Here is a 17,242-nt window from a genome sequence, read left to right on the forward strand (position 1 = left end):
ATTCCAACCCAAACCATTCCATGATCATGGGCCAGGAGCCCGGCTATGCCCCCCAAAGGACTCCTGGGTGTGTTAATTGGCAAGAAGTGCCAATTTTGGGTGTTGGTAGAGGTTTGGGAGGCTCTCCAAGGTCTTTAACTCTCTGGGAACAACTTGAGCTGTAGCTCCACCCCATGAGGTCTGTGAGCTCCTTAACAGCAGAGCTCTGCAGGGATCCTGGATGTGGAGAGCATCCATGTGCCCAGCCTGTGCCAGACGCTCTGTCTGGGGAAGATGCCGTGGTGGAGCCCCAGGAAGATCTGCTCGAGAGCTGAGGTGGGAATCATCCACTGGCCCTCCCCAGCCAGCTCGGGCAGCACGTTCCCAGTTCAGGTTTCACCTGGCAGCACAGCTGATGCTTGAGGGGTGTGCTGGTTGCCCATGGATGGGAGTGGGGAAAGCTGAGGATGGAGGGGATTGAGCAATGAGCAGTCCCTGCCAAGGCTCCGTGTCCAGCGTGGGAAGCGCGGTTCTTCCATCCAGCCCTGCCCTCTCTCCGCACGCTGTTTCTGGCTCTCATTTCTTTGGCAGAAAATTCACATTCTCATCCCCTCTCTCCTCCCCTCGGCTGTGGCAGCTCCTTTCCATCACTTCCCCACTTCTCCCGCCGCCTGTGGGCTGGAAGGGCCCCTGGAGCTTTTGGGAGATGCTGCAGTGAAAACCATTGTCCCAAAGGAAGAGCCGGGAGCTCCAGGAGCCGCTGGTGCTGCTGCAAGAGGACACAGGCAAGGTAAATGTGGGCCCTTCATTCCAGCTGGGAAGAGAGAAACTGCAGCTGACTCTGGGGGAGCAGCCACTGCTCCTTGGGAATGGAGGGGGCAGCCAGACTGAGCTTTCCCCATGAGATTTCCTGAAATAAGCACTAGTCCTGTGTTTGAGTTAGTGAGATTCCTGCCCTGGCATCCCCTCCAAAGGGGGATTTTTGTGGGGCTCTGCCTTTGCCCCTGCTGTGGGCCAGCATTTCCTTCCTTGTGGGGAGCCTGAGTGAGCTCTCCTGTGCCATGGGATTCACAGGGATCACAGATCCCTGTCCCCTGCAGGGACACCCCCTCTGCTCTTATGCCTCTGGCTTGGAGGGGCTGGTCCCCATCTCAGCTGTCCCCAGGGACATAAATCCACCCCTGGGGTGAGAAGCAGGACAGGTGTTTGGGGTTAACTCCTGCAGGATGAGCTTTGGCAGCACCAGTGGTGGTGGCATGTCGCAGGGCTCCTCGAGTGGCGCCTGCAGTTGGGCAGATAAGCAGCAGCTTGTCCAGCCTTCTCCTTCCTGCCTTCTCCTTCCTGCCTTCCCTCTGCTGCTGCCTCTTGTGACTGGGATTCCTCCTCTTCCTCACCCCGTGGTGGCTGCATCCCCCCAGGACTCCACTCAGGCTGGGGATGTGGCCGTGGGCTCTGCTGGAGTGTGGAGCTTCACCTGCACAAAGGTAATTCCCTACAGTGTGTCTCTCTGGGGGTGTGTCCGTCCATCCATCCATCCATCCATCCATCCATGCACAGCAGAGCTGCCTGATGCAGCACAGGCACAGGAGCTGTCCCTGGCATGTGGAGATAATCTCATCTGTGACAGCCAAGGAGTTTCCTGCCCCACACCGTCCCAGGGGAGCAGGATGTTAAGTTATAAAAATCTCTGCACTGTGCCTCTTTAATTTGATAGAGGGCAGGGATAGCTGGGATATTAGGAAAGCTCCCATTTTTTTTTATTTTTGAGCTCTCTTCCAACCCAAACCAGTGTGGAATTCTATGATGTAGCTGAATTCCCTTTTCAGTGTCCACTTACAGGGAACTCTGAACAACTCCTTTATATTTGTTTTCTTCTTTAATTTATGTAACTTTCTAAATTCTAATTTCTAAATTTCTAATTTCTAACCTTTAGAAACTGAAATTTCAAACCTGGCCAGAAGGAATCAGTCTCAGGGGCTGGAGGGGGGTGGCAGAGACTGACACAGGAGCCCTGCCCTGCTCCTGGGGGTCTCACTGCATCTCTTGAGACTTCCAGGCATTTATTTTTCATTCCTGCCTTAAGCCTCTTCGGGGAGGTTCTTTTCAGAGCCCGTACTCTGACCTCAGTCCTCTCTTCTCTCTGGGGCTGCTGTTGCTCTTTGGACCGTGCCTGGTGGTGCCGGTGCTGGGGCGGTGGCACAGGTGGCACCAGGAGGAGGTGGCACCGCTGGAGGCAGCCAGGTCAGTGTGGGGTGAGGAGCCAGGTCCCTGTAGGGGCTCTCCCAGAGCCTCATGCAACAGGGAGGGCTCCCCAAAGCTCTGGGAGAGGAGATGGGGTGTCCAGGCTGTGTCCATGGTCTGCGGTCCACCCTGTGACTGGGGTAAAGGGCTTTGGTCATGTGCAGGTTTTTGTGATTTAAAAGAGATAAATCACAGAATTTCGGAGAGATCCTCAAGCTTATGTCCTTCCATGCAGGGACATTTTTCACCAGTGCACGCTGCTCCAAGCCCTGTCCACCCTGGCCATGGACGCTTCCAGGGACAGAGCAACCACAGCTCTTCTGGGCACCCTGTGCCAGGGCCTCCCCACCCTCACGGGGAACAATTCCTTCCCAATATCAAATCTAAATATCTGCTCCTGATGCCTTCAAGGCCTTTGCTTGGAAGGTTGAAGTGAGATGATGTGGTTGGGGCATCTGCAGCCCCACTGGCTCTTTGGAGAGGTGGGACAAATGTCTCCTGCTGGGGTGCTCGCAGCAGTTTCTCTCCTAAAGCAGATGTCGCTGCCATGTGTTCCTTTCACACAGGTGTGTTTTCCAGAGGACCTTTGGCTCGCCCCCTGTGCCAGGCCCCAGCCCTGGGATGCAGCCCGTGGCCCTGCAGAGCCTGTCGGAGCTGGAGAGGGCCAGTCTGCAGGAGCTGGCGCTGTTCCAGCTGCAGGAGAGGCTGCCCGTGGGGCATCTCAGTCTGGACAGAGGTACAGGGGGAAAGGAGGGGAGAGGAGGGACAGGATGGGAGAGGACAGGAGAGGAGGCTCCTGCCAAGGAGGGCTGAGGCTGAGCCATTCATGCTGCTCACCCCCCACACCACAGCCCGGGATGATGGCTATGAAAGGACATTTGTGACATATTTTGGTCCATTCTATTTCTCATTGCTACTTTATTCTGAGCCCCAAAGGCCTGATCAGCCTGTGGAGGGGTTTGCATGTCTGCAGCAGTGTGAGAACATGACCCTCCAACCCCCAAACCCAAACCAGATGTGACAACTTGGCGAGGTCTCCACTGGGATTGTCTGAGTGCCCTTGGGGTGGGACAGGATTTGCTGTTTGGATCCATGGCCAGTACTAAGTCCTGATGCTGGAAAGGGGCTTATGGGAGAGTGGATAATGCACTGGCACATAAAAGGGTGGATAAATTTAGGAGCTCCACAGGAACTGAGCACAGAGGCCCTGTCAGGGTTCCCAGGGCTGCCTGTGTCCCCCACCAGCAAACCCAGACATTTGTGGTTCCCAGACTCCTTCCCAAATTTACTTCTTATCCATTTGATGTCCCTCCTGTGCCCTGGGCCATATTTTGGCATCCCAGCAGGGCAGGGGATGCCACCAGCTCACCAGGTCTGGGGCTGGGGGTGCAGAGGGAGCCTGGGTGTCTCCAGCCCCCCTTCCACTCCTGGCACCCCAGATGGAGGCCCCAGGTCTCTGGGATCCTCTCCCAGGGATGGAGCATCTCCCAGTGCCCAGCCTCATGCTGAGCACCAACTGCTTGAGGTGGCACCCAAGTGTGGCTTCCCACCTTAATATCCCAAAGATTTCAAGCCATGAAACAGCATCATGAAGAGTCCAGCACAGCTTCTCTCTCCTTCCCAGAACTCCCAGTTGCTCCAGGGCTGCAGCCCTGGAGGACTTTGACCACAAACATCCTGATTCTTTTTTTATTTTGTTTTATTTTGGACTGTTGTGATCCAGCTTGCGGTGACACCCTACAGCAGCAGCTCCTCCAGGGACCAGTGCAGTGCCAAAAAAAGCCCCAAACCCCAATATTTCCTTCCTGGTTGGTCAGTGTGCTGCTGGATAATTTATGTTGGCTTCTGCACTCATGTTCCTCATTCCAGCTGTCAGAGCTTTCCTCTAAGTCTTACAAAATAACCCAAACAAATAGATATAAGCTGTTCCTAGGAAGAGAATTCCTCAGGAATGAAGAAGATGCGCCAGAATAGGGTGATGTGTCCTGGAAGGATTTAGGGTGGGCAGTGAGTGAATTCTCAGTTCACTGCTGCTGGATGTGTGAGGTGGGAGTCCTACGGAGCAGGATGGGATTTGTGATGGTGTTTTGTACAACTTTTTATGTCTGTGCTCTGTAAAACATTCCCAAAAGCCTTTCTGGGTCTCCCTGCTCGTGTAGAGCCATGGGGTCCCCCCACCCCTTCACCCGCAGAGGATGGCGCCCATCTCTGGGAATGTTCTCCAAGCAGTGATGTCCATCTCCAGGGCTGGTCCCCGGGCAGCTGCTGCCCACTGTGTGTCCCAGGGGACTCCTGGATCCCCTCAGGGCCGTGGCTGCAGAGGGACAGGGAGCCTGTGCTGAACCAGCCCCAAGATGCTGGTGCTGAACCTTCCCCTTCTCTTCTTCTCCTAGATGGCTCCAAAGGCATCAAATCCATCCGGCAGAAGCTGGAGAGCTTCTCGAAGGAGAGGAAAGGTGAGCAGCCTCCCTTTTATATGGGCTTTGTTCCTTGCTCTCAGAGGGAATGGGTGATTTTTGGTGGGGTGGGGTGGGAGGTGCCCGAATCCAGCAGGACGCTTGTTCATTTGTTCTGCTGTTCGTGGAATGGCACAGGCTTGATGGAGCCTGGAAGGCACGGAAAGGTGTGTGGAATATGTGCAATGTGAAATACATTTTCAAGGTGAGCACCTATAAATGTGTCTATCTGCCCACTTTGCCCTGATCTTGCTGCCTCCAGTTCTATCTTAGCATCCCTTGCGGGACCTCAGTGACAACCCTGGGGTGCACAGAATCCTAGAGCAGAGCCAGGTGGGAATGAGCTTCCCCACACCAGTACAAAACCCACTCAAGGAAACTACTGAAATGAATGCCTCATACTTTACTTAGTAGAGTGTTTAAACATATCAATCATCGTACAACATGCTGGTAGCAGCTTCGTAGCTGTTTGATCTCTGTCTGTGGTAAAAGCATTGTATAGTTTTAGTCCTTAAAGTTCCCAGAGAGGGAGTGATAACATAGAAGCTTCATCTGCAGCTGGAAACTGCTCCTGAATGAATAGTAGTAAGTCCTTTAACTCAGATTTTGAAATGTTACAGGAATTAGATTTGACCAGATCTTTAAGGTTTTTAAAATATCTCTAGGCAAATTTGACATCTTGTGTCCTAACACGTTCCCTGAGGTTTACCTGATGTTGAACAGGCAAGTCCTTGTCGGATCTCCAACCTGAACGAGCCAGCAACGAGGGTAGAAATTCAACTTCTCTCTTCTTGCAGGAGTTATGATCCCAGGATTCATGCTTCTCTCAGCAACACTTCACAAAAATGGCCTTGGGGTTTTCTGGCAGGTTGGACAGTTTAGTTTAGTTATCTGCTTCTCACATGGGGCACCAGTTTGTTGGACAATACTCTCTTCTTGATCTAGAGCTGGGGCAACTGAGAGGCATTTTAAAAATTTTTATTCCATTTTCAGTGCCTTGAGAAGGCTGAGACAATACAGATGTTATAATTCACGCCATCACAATCAGAAGCCAATATTTCCAAATTACAATACACTGTGAGCATTTCTTGGCCTATCAGCTTTTTGCCAAGCCATGCTGTAGATGCCTTAAAGCTAATAATGTAAAACTACCCCTCGTGGGCCCTAATATAATGCATTTTTCATAGTTGTATTTCTCTAAAGTATCTAGTCTTATTTGTAAGGTCATCTTTTGAAACTTTTTTCTAGCTCCATTTTTCTCTCAACAATAATTGTCTCATTCTATGGTATTTCTAAGTCAGCATTTCTTGTCTCAAAGTTTGCATACGGATGTATAATGTGTGGGCCTTCTGTTAGGCCCTGAGAACTATCTACAAATCCATTTCTCACAGTTAGAATTTGGAAAGGATCTTTTGGTGATTTATGAAGTTGTTGCTTCATAGATGCCATGGCATCTTCATGGGCCTGTAGCCAGTTAAAGGAAGGAAACTCCAGGAAAAACTGGGACGGGCTCCATCAAGCACACTGATGGAGAGCAGGCCCCTGTGTCTCCTCCCTGTCCCCCAGCACCCCGTTTCCCACGGGGTGCCCTCTCCCTTGGCTCTTTGGCACCCAGGGTCCCACCACACCGTCCCTGCTCTCCAGGAGGAGCAGCTCTGTAGCGGACACTGAGATGGCTGAGGCCCCGTGGAGGATGTAAGCCTAGAGATACGGAAATGCGGAGATACAGAATACCTAAGCCTGGAGTCTTCACTTATGTCCTCTGGCCTAGCTTATCTCTCTGTGACCCTATAGGCTAGTTTTCCCTAACCCTTACAATTGGTCAGTTTTCAATCCCTCCTAACCCTATATAAGTAGCGACCCTGGTCCATTCTGGTAGAAGAGCCGCCGTCGGAACCCTTCGCGAACCCCCTGCAAATAAACCATCATGGAACCTCTGAGGCTGCCTTCTCCTCTCTCTCTGTCTGCTCTGTGGAAGCCACTGCGGCCAAAACACCTTAGCAAGCCCAGAGCTGAAATTATAAAAGAGCTGAAAATCACTAAGAGCTGATAATCACTGAGCTTGCTAAGGTGTCAGGCTTAGGGCACTTAGGGCTCGGACACTCGGCCTGCGGAAGGCTGAGCTGCCCGGCCCGAGACTGCTCGCCTGAGGAACCCTGCTCCTCATAGATCTCGCTGTCCGGCTAGAAGCGGCCCGGTGGCGTTACACACAGCTCCCTTTGGGTTTGCCTGGCTCCTTGGGAGCGCTGCGGGCGCTCCTGGGGGCAGGACACGCGGGCTGATCCCTGCAGCTCCCTCCCTGCAATGCCCGTCCCTTCCTGCCGTGTTTCCCCAGACTGCTCTCCCCACACCTTCGGCGTGCCGCTCCCCCAGGTCATCGCCAACGACCGCGCCTGCCGGCAGCTGCAGGAGGCCGTGGGCAGGAGCCGCCGGCTCTGCCTGGAGGTGGAGGCCACGGTGACGAGGTTCCGGGCCCAGAGGCACAGGAGGCTGGGAATGGGCGCCAGCTGTATCCGGGCTCCCGATGGGGGCTGCCCTGAGGAGCCGCTTTCCCCAGCTCTTGTGGACAAGAGCTCCTGGAGCCAGCGGAGGGTATGGTTCCCAAAGTGGGCTGTGGTGGTGCTGTCAGATGGGGGCATCTGAATTCGGCAATAAATGGGATTTTCCAGGATTTTTTCTTACTGACTGAGTGGGTTATGTGCCAATCTGGGCCGGTCCCAGTCTGTCCTCGGGGAAATGGTGATGTCCTCAGTCCCCTCAGAGAGGGACTGTGAGGAGTGGGAGGACCTCACTAGCAAAGCTCTTACGGAGCTGAGGTTACCAGGGGGACATTTAAGGGTTCCGAGGGCAGGGATGGATGGGATATTGGGAAGGAATTCTTCCCCATGAGGGTGGGCAGGCCCTGGCACAGGGTGCCCAGAGAAGCTGTGGCTGCCCCTGGATCCCTGGCAGTGTCCAAGACCAGGGTGGACACTGGGGCTGGGAGCAACCTGGGATAGCGGAAGGTGTCCCTGCCCATGGCAGGGGTGGCACTGGATGCTGCCCTTTCCCAGTAACCCGTGAGGTCATGGCAGTGATGGATCTGTGGGGTCACTCCTGCTACCTGCAAATGCCCTCTGCTCCATCACAGGGGGCCATGTCGGTGGATTCCATCACGGACCTGAGTGACAACGCGTCCGAGCTGCTGGAGGCCCTGCAGCTCTCACACCCCCACGAGCTGGACCCTCGCAGGAGCCGAGGCAAGAAGAAGCCGCTGAGCCTGAACCCCATCACCTGGCAGGTGCCACGCATTGTGGACAGGTGCTGCACCCACCTCGAGACGCACGGTAAGGGCTGGAAAAACTCCCTGTATGTGGCCACCAAGATATCCTGGCCTGGCCATCCCCAAGGTGGGAGGAAGGCCAGGTTTAATGGGCACCGTAGGATTCACCTGAAGGTTGGGCTCGATGGTCTTGGAGGTCTTTCCCAGCCTGAGTGCTTCTGTGAGTCCTGGGGCAGGGCCCCAAGAGCCTCCTGTGGAGAGTCCTCTGGGTTGGATGCAGCACCAGAGGGGAATGTCACTGTGTGTGTCAGTGACCATCTCCTGGTGCCTCAGCCTCTGCTGCACATCCAGCCCTCACTCACAGTGACTGTAGGGATGGGATCTCCTCCCTTCTCACAGGCAACCCAAGGAAATCTCATGGCTCCACAGCCCTTCCTTTTCCTCACTGCCTGGAGAAGGGAGAGCCATGCAAGAGAAGCCGTACCAGGGTGCTGAGGTGCTGCGAGGAGCAGCCAGGTGGCAGGGAGCCACGGGATTGCACAGCACTAACCTCTCTGTCCCCCAGGGCTCCAAACTGTTGGCATCTTCCGTGTCGGGAGCTCCAAGAAAAGAGTCCAGCAGGTAAAGGGAAGCATCCACTACATCCTCTGGCTGTGCCTTGCTGGGGATAGAGGCTCATGTGGATGGGGATGGATAGAGCTGACATTGGTGTGGAGAGGTCTGAAACAGACTAGAACTGACTGTGATTTTCATCCTTCCCATTTCTTCCATCTCTAAGCTGAGGGAAGAGTTTGACCGAGGGCTGGATGTTTTCTTGGATGAGCATCAAAGTGTTCATGATGTGGCTGCCCTGCTCAAAGAGTTTCTCCGGGATATGCCCAATTCCCTGATTCCCAGAGAGCTCTATGGAGCCTTCCTCAGCACAGCCAGTGAGTACCTGTGGACAGAGCCTGCACAGCCACAGGAGGATTTGTGCTGGGGACACCTCTCACTTGGTCAGGTTGCTCCAAGTCCTATCCAACCTGACTTTGGACACTGCCAGGAATGGATCCTTCCTCACCACCCTTCTTTTCCAAAGCCTCTGGACAGCGATGGGATGGGTGTTGTGCTCCCTGGCACTGCCACACACAGGCTACTGTAATCAGTGGGTTCGGTGGGGGTTTTGTTTGATTTCTTTTAAATTGGACTATAAAAATCCCTCTAGTCCATGACAGTCTTTGGCTGTGTGGCTGTGCAGTACCCAACCACACCACAGCCCTTGCTGGGTTCTCCATCCCATGGGAGGAAGGGTGGGACAGCATCCTGGCTCCCACCAGAGCTCATTCCCAAGCATGTGGAGGAGGGCTGGAAGTGCCTGCTGGGCTGGGACCCTCACTAACCACTGCTCTCGCCAGGCCTGGAGGGGCAGGCCCAGCTGGACACGCTGCAGCTGCTGCTGTTCCTGCTGCCCCCGTGCCACAGTGACACCCTGCTGCGGCTCCTGCGCTTCCTGGCTGAGGTGGCCCGGCACGCTGAGAGCTCCTGGGACCCCCAGGGCTGCCAGGTGAGGCTGCTCCAGAGGGGCTGCACGGGCAAAGGTGCTGGGGCTGCTGGGGCTGCAGCTGAGCGGAGCTGCTGCAAGCCTGGGTGAAGGCTTCGGGAGAAAGCAAATCCTTCATGGAATCCCGGGGTCATTGTGGTTGGAAATGGTGGGAATGGGATGAGTGTGTGCTCCAGCACCTCAAGCCCTTTGTGCTGGCCTTGCCACCAGCTCAGAGAGGACCAAACTGGATCCAGACCAACATCTCACCCTCACCTCGCCCTTGTGTTCCTGCCCTGGGGTTGGTGAGGATATCCTGGGACATCCCATGCCACTACATCCACAGTCCACAGGTTCCTTTGGTGCTTCCTTGCAGATCCCTGGGAATAAAATGACAGTGTCAAACCTGGCTACAGTCTTTGGTCCCAACATCCTGCAGAAGGAGAAGCCTGGAGAGAAAGATGCCGGTGCCCTGAACTTTGAGGACAGTGCTGCCATAATCCTGGTGCTCCAGAGGCTGATTGAGCACCACCACTCCCTGTTCATGGTATGTGGGGCTCCACAGGGTAGCCCCTCCAGCCCCTCCTTCCCTCTGAACGCTTCCAAGAGCAGCAGGGAAAGGATTTTGTCCTTGTCAGAGATGCACACCTTGGTCTGTGCCCATCCTCTAGGATGGCTCTGGCTCCATCCTCTCTCCACTCTCCCACAGGGCACTCGCAGGCAGCAGTAGAGAGTCCCCTCAGGTCTATTAGAATGTGACATTTCAGGTCCCCAAAAAGCCTTATAGCAATTTTTGTGGTCTGCAGGGAGCTAAAGGACTGGGGATTGTGGGGGGAAAGTAGGGGCTGAGATCCTGCAGCCCCTGGGGGGTGTGTGGGGTGTGACACCAACGTGCTGGGTCTGTGACCATGTCCTGGGGACCTTCCTTGGCTGCCTCTGCACAGCCTCCTGCCGAGAGCAGCCCCACGAGTGGTGTGGCCGTGTCTCCCCAGGTGTCTCCAGAGATGCAGTGTGACGTGCTGAGGAGGCTGTTCCAGACAGACCCCGATGTCATCGAGTACCTGCTGCGCAGGAAGTTCCCTGACGTGCCGTAAGTGCCCGAGGGGCTCCTCAGGGCACAGGGACAAGTGACAGCAACCCCTGTTCATCTTCCTCCAGATTGCTCCTTCCTACAGCACTCTGGTCACCAGCTACCCAGCAAAAGCCCTTCACACTCCCTCCTTCCCATCCCTCGGAGCTCCCTGCTCTCCCTGTTTGCTCCTCAGCCTGTGCCGGCTCTCTCCAGAGCTCTGGTATCCGCGTGGCTCCTGTGCAGCCCCTGCCCTGCTCCTGCCTCTCAGTGTCACACACTGATTCCTGCTCCACCACCAGACCTCCTCTGTCCTCGGTGTCCGTGTTTCACTGCAGTCTTTGCCTGCCCCGTGTGTCTGTGTGGGGCTGCCAGCTCTGTCCATACATCCACATTCCGGGTGCAAGGCCGGACAGTCCCACTGAGGCTCAGAACTGGAACTTGTGCCCTTCCCTAAGGTTAAAGATGGTGGCTGACAGGACCTCACCTCCCGTGAGCTGGGTCCACCATGGCACATAATGCAGGAGGGGTTTGCTCCCTGGAGTTGGAAGTAGGGAATGATTGAAGACAGGGGATCCTGGGAATGCTCAAGAGCCTTCGGCAGAGCTGGTGACTCTTCAGTAAACATGAACTGTCCTGCAGGAAGGGTTTTCCTGGACCGCAGGCCACTTCCATACCAGCTTGGATGGAGCTTGGAGCAACCCGGTCTGTGCCCATGGACTAGATGCTCTTCAAAGTTCCTTCCAACCCAAACCTAGGATTCTGTGACCCATGCTACAGCTTCTCATTTGTCTTCACATTCCTTTTGGGACTGTCTGCGGATAGCAATCTTTGGGATCACCGCTTGAGCCCATTTGGGAGTGCAGTAGGCAGGAGAAGCATTTGCAAACAGCATCTCTCTCTTTTTTGCTTCCTTAGGAGCCCAGAGCGTGAGGATCCCCGGGAGGAGCTCGCTCTGTCCCCCCTGCCCGGCTGGACACACAGCCTGGAGCGAGGCTCGGTCTCCTCGGAGCTGTACAGCAACGTCTCCTTCCTAAACCTGGATGTTGGCATCTAGCGAGCCCTGGCCAGGCTCTCTGGACAAAAGCAGGCAGCTTTTCCCACACAACCCAGCCCTTGCCTCACTTTGGGGGCAGCCCCTGTGCCTGTGCCCTGGGGGCAGAGCTGTACTCGGGGTCAGCTGCTGGGCTGGCACCTCCCTGCGGGTCCAACCCTGCCCTGCCACCTCCTCCTCACAGCCCCTCGGGGATGGATTGCCATCCCTCGACCTGGGGGCACTCTTGAGAGGACAGGCTGAGGAAGCTGGGACTGCTCAGCCTGGAGAAGAGAGGGCTCAGAGGCACCTTATCCATGTATCCAAATGTTTTTGTAAGGGCCTGGAGGGACGGGACAAGGGGAATAGCTTCCCACTGCCAGAGGGAGAAATTGGGATATTCATGGGATATCCAGAGAAATTCTTCCCCGTGAGGGCAGTGAGGCCCTGGCACAGGCAGGGACACCTTCCACTGCACCAGGCTGCTCCAAGCCCCATCCAGCCTGGCCTTCTGACCTCGAATGTTTCCAGGGATGGGGCAGCCACAGCAGGGCACTTTTGGGGACAAAACAGTGCTTGTGCAAACAGTATTCCATATTCCACCACAGCCTGCACCCAGTCCTGGTCTGAAGGCACCCAGACCTTCTCAGGTGCCCTGCTCAGGGCTGGGCTCTTATTTTGCAAAGGTCCCTTCCCTGCAGATCAGAACAGTTGGGATGGGTGGGGAAGCATTTCCCAGAGGAGCCTGTGCTGTGAGATAGCTGGTGAGACCCCCTGGGAGCTGATAAGCTCCAGAGAGCAGCAGATCTGTTGTGTCTGGAGGAGCAGATAAATTTGGGACATCATGAGGCTGTGGAAGGTTCCAGAGGCCATGGGAACACTCAAATGTCAGCTGTGAAACCAACATTGTGTCCAGCCACTGCTCTGGGTGGGATTGTACCTGCTGCAAGAGCAGCCCCCAGCCTTTCAAATTCCTTCCTAGGGTGGTAAAACACTGGCACAGGGTGCCCAGAGCAGCTGTGGCTGCTCCTGGATCCCTGGAAGTGCCCAAGGCCAGGTTGGATGTGGCTTGGAGCAGCCTGGGATAGTGAAAGGTGTCCTTGCCCATGGCGGGGGCTGGAGTGGGATGGACTTTAAGGTCCCTTCCCACCCACGCCATTCTATGATTCCATGATTCTAGGATGGAACAGGGATGCTGACACAGCTCTTTGCGGGAAAAGTCCTGCTGGGTTTCACTTTCCCAGCACCATAACGGGGGCAGGGGGGCACGGAGAGCTCACTGGGAAGCACCAGCTTTCGCTGGCTACTACAGAGCCATCAAAGCGGCCGGTAGGGTGTTTATCCCTGGCAGTGTTGATGCGGTATTGCTGGAAACTCCGCTTGAGGGCAGCCCGGCACCGCCCCGGCCCGGCCCCGTGCGGCTGCACGGAGACTCCGCTGGAGCGCACGGGGCTGGCCCAGAGCGGCTCCGTTCCAGCCTCACGAAATAAACACCATCCCCAGCCAGTGCACATCTCATTCATGGAGCCTTGGAGTTGCTCTGGAGGGGCTGGCTGGCTTTTGCTCCAGGTTCTGTTTTGAGGGACTCTTTGTCCCTGCAAGCCTTGGGGGTCACCTCAGAAATGACAGGGAAGTCTCTGCCTTGATCCTTCCTGATCCCCAGGGCTGGCACAGGAGGGATTGCTGCTGTTGGGGGTCTCTTCTTGGGGCAGGGTGGTTGCTTTTGGGGCAGTGGTGAATGTTTGGGGGAGTCTGCTTTTGGAGGGTGGTGGCTCTCAGGAGCTGGTCACTGTTTGGGGAGGTCATTGCTATTTAGGGAGCACTTGCTGGTTTTGGGGGGCAGTTGCTGCTGTTGGGGTGGTTCTGGCTGGTTTTTAGTTCCAGCCCACCAAAGACCTCTTGAGCCCCTCAGACCGGTGGGGCAGAGCCAGGCCCAAGGTACAGCAGGGAGAATCTGCAGGAGTGGGACTGGCTGCTCGGATCCATGGGTGGCTTTTGAGTCAACCGCAAAGAAAGCAGCGCTCGAGCTCCTCTTTTTTTAAACCCCTGTGTCTCTCCCACACTGCTGACCAGGACCCAGGGCAGGGCCCAGACACAGAGCTCTGGGCTTGACAGCTCTCTGGGAAACTGTGGGAGAGAATTGTGAAACCACTGAGGTTGGAAAAGCCCTGCAAGAGCACAAGTCCAACCAGTCCCCAGCGCTGCCAAGGCCACCCCAACCCATGTCCCCATGTGCCACATCCACACAGCTTTGAAACCCCTCCAGGGACGGGCACTCCAGCCCTGCCCTGGGCAGCTGTGCCAGGGCCGGACAGCCCTGTCCACCAAGGAATTGCCCCAATATCCAACCTGACCCTCCCCGGCACAGCTTGAGGCCGTCTGTCTCTTGTTCCCTGGGAGCTGAGCCCGACCGCCGTGTTCCACCTCCCGTCCGGGGTTTGTTCGGGGCTGTTTGTTCGGGGCTGTTTGTTCGGGGCTGTTTCGGGGTGTTTGGAGGGGTGACCCCGGGACTCCCCCGGTCCCGCGCCGCCGTTTGGGGCGGAGCCTCCCGGAGGCCCCGCCCAGCCCCCGGTGCGGAGCCAAAAGCGGCGGGAGCGGAGCGGGAAGCGCCGCTGCCGCCGGGACCGGAGCACGGGGAGCCGAGCAGCCGGTGAGTGCCGAACCGAACCGAACCGGGGGATGCCGCCTCCTCGGAACCCGCGAGGGGCTCCGCTCCTGTGTCCGCCCGCAGCCTCCGGGCACCCCCCGGGAGCGGGATGGAGCCGGGGTCCCGGACTGCCCCGGCCGGGGATTGTGCCCTCCTCCGCTCCTCCGTGTGCCCCAGCCTGGCCGGAGCAGCTGAGGCTGCCCTGGATCGCTGGCAGTACCCAAGGGCAGGCTAGATATTGGGGCTGGGAGCAGCCTGGGACAGTGGAAGGTGTCCCTGCCCGTGGCAGGGGTAGAGTGGGATGGGCTTTGAGCTCCCTTCCTGCCTAGACCCTTCTGGGATTCTCTCAAGCCTGTGTAGGACCAGCTCTTACTGGGCTGGCCCCAGCCCAGCTGTGGGATGAGCTGGAGGGAAGGCTGAGCTGTGCTCGGAGCTGTGTGTGCTCGGAGCAGTGCTGGCACTGTCTGCAGAGCCGGGACCTGGAGCCTGGCTCTGCCCCATCCCCAGCCTGGGCTGCTCCCGAGAGGCTCTTGCTGGCCCTGCCTGCCAGGTGGGTACCCCAACACCCCCCTGTTGCCTGCAGCGATGGCTGAGGAGCTCAGTGAGCTGCTGAGGGAGTTCGAGGAGGTCATGGAGGACTTTGACCGGGGCCCTGCGAGTCAGTACCAGCAGCACCTGGAGGAGCTGAAGAGGAAAGCGGGACAGAGTGTGTATGACAGTGGCATCGATGAGCTGGAGAGTGAGTCTGGGCTGGGGGTGAGGAGCCCTGGGGAGGGTAGGGTGGTGTCTGCTGGGGTGGGAGCTCTGTGGTTCCTCTGTGGAGCACATCTTGCTGCTGACACTGCCTGACTCAGCCCTGGTGGGCTGGATGAGCAATGGGGGATGACCACTGGATACTGGCCCAGGACCTGCCAGGGCTCCTTATGCCAGGCAGGCTGCTCCAGAACTCTGACAGGCTGGGGATAACCCAGTTTTCTATAATAACCCTGTTCTTGTAACTGTGCCCAGACAACCTCTGGTGCTCTTCGACCTGAGAAAGAAACTCAGTTTCATTTTCCCAAGCATTCCTAGAAGCAGGGGAGGAGCAGATGGGGTCTCCAAGAGTGTGCCACCCTGTGCCACGGGCATGACCGGGCCATGTTCCTGCAGTGTTCATCAGGTGCCTGTGCCCAGGCCAGGGACTGATGCTCTGCCTCCACAGGTGCCAGCACGTCCCCAGGAAGCAGCCTCAACTCCAGCGAGGAGCACCTCAACAGCCCAGCTGACACTTATCCCACCAAAGGTGAGCCTGTGCTCAGCTGGGCTTGGCAATGACTTCCAGCCCTGGATAGGGGGGTGCCAATGGGGCCCTCTCCCCAGTGAGGGGGGAAAGGGGAGACCTGACCGTGTTTTTCCCCACTAGCAAAGCTTGGAGACACGCAGGAGCTGGAGGAGTTCATCGCAGACCTGGATAAAGCCTTGGAAGGTACTTGCCCAGCCTTGATCCCTGCACTTCCCACGGGATGGGACACCTGGGCTGGGGCTCTACCCCTGCCCCTGCTCCTCCTCTGCCCGGGGTCCTGCTGCAGGGGGCTTGGAACTTGATTTTGGCTGCAGTGGTGGAACCCTTCCATCCTTCCTTTTGGGGAGGGGCTCATGGATGTCACCTCCCTCTCCCAACTCTTTCAGCTTGGGAAGAAATTCCATGGCTTAAGTGTCTTACCCCCCTGCTGCCTCAGTTTGCTCAGATGAGGTGCAGGGCTGGTGCCTGGGGGAGGGGACTGGGGACACCAAGGCTGGGTTAGTCCTGGCAGTGAAGCCCAACAGCACAGCCTCCAGAGCTGGGGATATTTTTGGGAAGATGCACAGAGGCCTGTGGTCCTCTGCCTGCACCCTCCCTCCAGCTGCTGCTCAGAGGCTGCTCTTTAGAAGGGATCTTCCCTTGGGGTGTATCCTGACCCACCCCATCAGGAGGGAAGAGAGTGGGTCTGTGTGATGGCAGGGAGGGCAATCCCAGCCTGTTGGTCATGCTCTCCTCCTCCAGATGTTTCCTTCCTGCTAAGAGGCTGGGGGTGTCCCTGTGAGAGGGAGTGATGCTGTGCTGGCATCTCTGGCACCTCTGGAGAGTTTGGCTGCTCTTCAATGGCTGCTGTGCTGGGGAAACCGAGGCAGAGGCCACTTCCTCCCACAGGGGCCCTGCGTGACAGGCTGGAGGCAGGAAGAACCTGAGAGGCAGAGAGAACCAGATTCCCCCCACGCAGACTGTGCAAGGCACAGTTCTGCTATCTGTTCCCATCCCTGGTGTCCAAAATGAGGTGGCTGGTGGGAAGTGTTCCTTTGCAGGCCCCAGCCATGCTGGGAGGGAGGGAGGGAGGGAGGGAGGGAGGGAGGGAGGGAGGGAGGGAGGGAGGGAGGGAGGGAGGGAGGGAGGGAGGGAGGGAGGGAGGGAGGGAGGGGACCAGAGCTGACCCCCTGCCCCAGATTTCTGCTCTAACCCTGCAGACTGTCACCATCTTCTGTGTCATCCTGCAGAGATGTGAGCTGTGCTGTGGAGTCTGGAGAGGAGCAGCCCCAGCCCTGAGTCTCCCTGATGCTGTCTCTGCCTCTGCAGCCCTGGGTGGGGATGGCTCCGGGGACAGGGACGGGCAGCGGGGACGGATCTGGCCGCGGGACGATGGTGACAAGGCCCTGCCAGCGCCAGGGGAGGACAGCCCTGGGCAGGACCTGGCCCTGCCCTGTGCGGGGTCTGGTGGCTCCAGGGGGTTTGGGGGGGAGCTGGGCTGCTGCTGAAGCCCCCAGAGTAATTTTGGGGAAGATCAACTTGCAGGACATCAGCGTGACCTCAGTGTCCCCTCCAGGCTGGGAAGCCCGGTTCCTTGGTGGCATCTGCCACTGCTGACCTTTGCTTGGCGTGGGGAGCCCCAAACTGAGCCCCTCTCTGCCCCCCAAGTGCCTCTGCCCCAGCTGCTGCTGTAAATACTGTAAAAAATATGTATTGTGTTGTACAAAGAGGACATAGTTCTGTGAACAGGATTTTAAACCTCTGCCTGTCTGTGT

General features: G+C 57.0%; 2 protein-coding genes across 3 annotated transcripts; both read left to right on the forward strand.

Annotated features, from left to right (window-relative positions):
• Nucleotides 1-273: 273 nt before the first annotated feature.
• On the forward strand, nt 274-11,583 carry ARHGAP36 (Rho GTPase activating protein 36; the record flags this gene model as incomplete). Its single annotated transcript, XM_084212791.1, has 13 exons — nt 274-315; nt 1,398-1,463; nt 2,087-2,161; nt 2,848-2,956; nt 4,614-4,676; nt 7,012-7,268; nt 7,807-8,002; nt 8,504-8,559; nt 8,717-8,867; nt 9,333-9,481; nt 9,834-10,004; nt 10,450-10,547; nt 11,445-11,583. The coding sequence occupies 13 exons, from the start codon at nt 274-276 to the stop codon at nt 11,581-11,583; spliced, it is 1,572 nt and encodes a 523-aa protein (XP_084068917.1).
• Nucleotides 11,584-14,103: 2,520 nt separating this feature from the next.
• Nucleotides 14,104-17,227, forward strand: LOC311158037 (regulator of cell cycle RGCC-like). 2 transcript variants are annotated; one of them, XM_084213147.1, is made up of 5 exons: nt 14,104-14,209; nt 14,790-14,945; nt 15,408-15,488; nt 15,609-15,671; nt 16,667-17,227. In XM_084213147.1, the coding sequence occupies exons 2-5, from the start codon at nt 14,792-14,794 to the stop codon at nt 16,723-16,725; spliced, it is 357 nt and encodes a 118-aa protein (XP_084069273.1). In that variant the 5' UTR covers nt 14,104-14,209; nt 14,790-14,791; the 3' UTR covers nt 16,726-17,227. The 2 variants fall into 2 exon arrangements, with proteins under 2 accessions (XP_084069273.1, XP_084069274.1); XM_084213148.1 differs by having other exon boundaries at nt 16,718-17,227.
• The last annotated feature ends 15 nt before the right edge of the window (nt 17,228-17,242 follow it).

This window comes from Fringilla coelebs (genome assembly GCF_963513975.1).
Source record: "Fringilla coelebs genome assembly, chromosome: 11".
Classification (NCBI taxonomy): Eukaryota; Metazoa; Chordata; class Aves; order Passeriformes; family Fringillidae; genus Fringilla; species Fringilla coelebs.

Bases quoted from the DNA above. Each gene is read 5' to 3' on its own strand.
- LOC311158037 (XM_084213147.1), top strand. From the start codon at position 14,792: ATGGCTGAGGAGCTCAGTGAGCTGCTGAGGGAGTTCGAGGAGGTCATG. The intron at 14,946-15,407 runs GTGAGTCTGGGC...CTGCCTCCACAG, and splicing joins TGGCATCGATGAGCTGGAGA to GTGCCAGCACGTCCCCAGGA. The intron at 15,489-15,608 runs GTGAGCCTGTGC...TTTCCCCACTAG, and splicing joins TGACACTTATCCCACCAAAG to CAAAGCTTGGAGACACGCAG.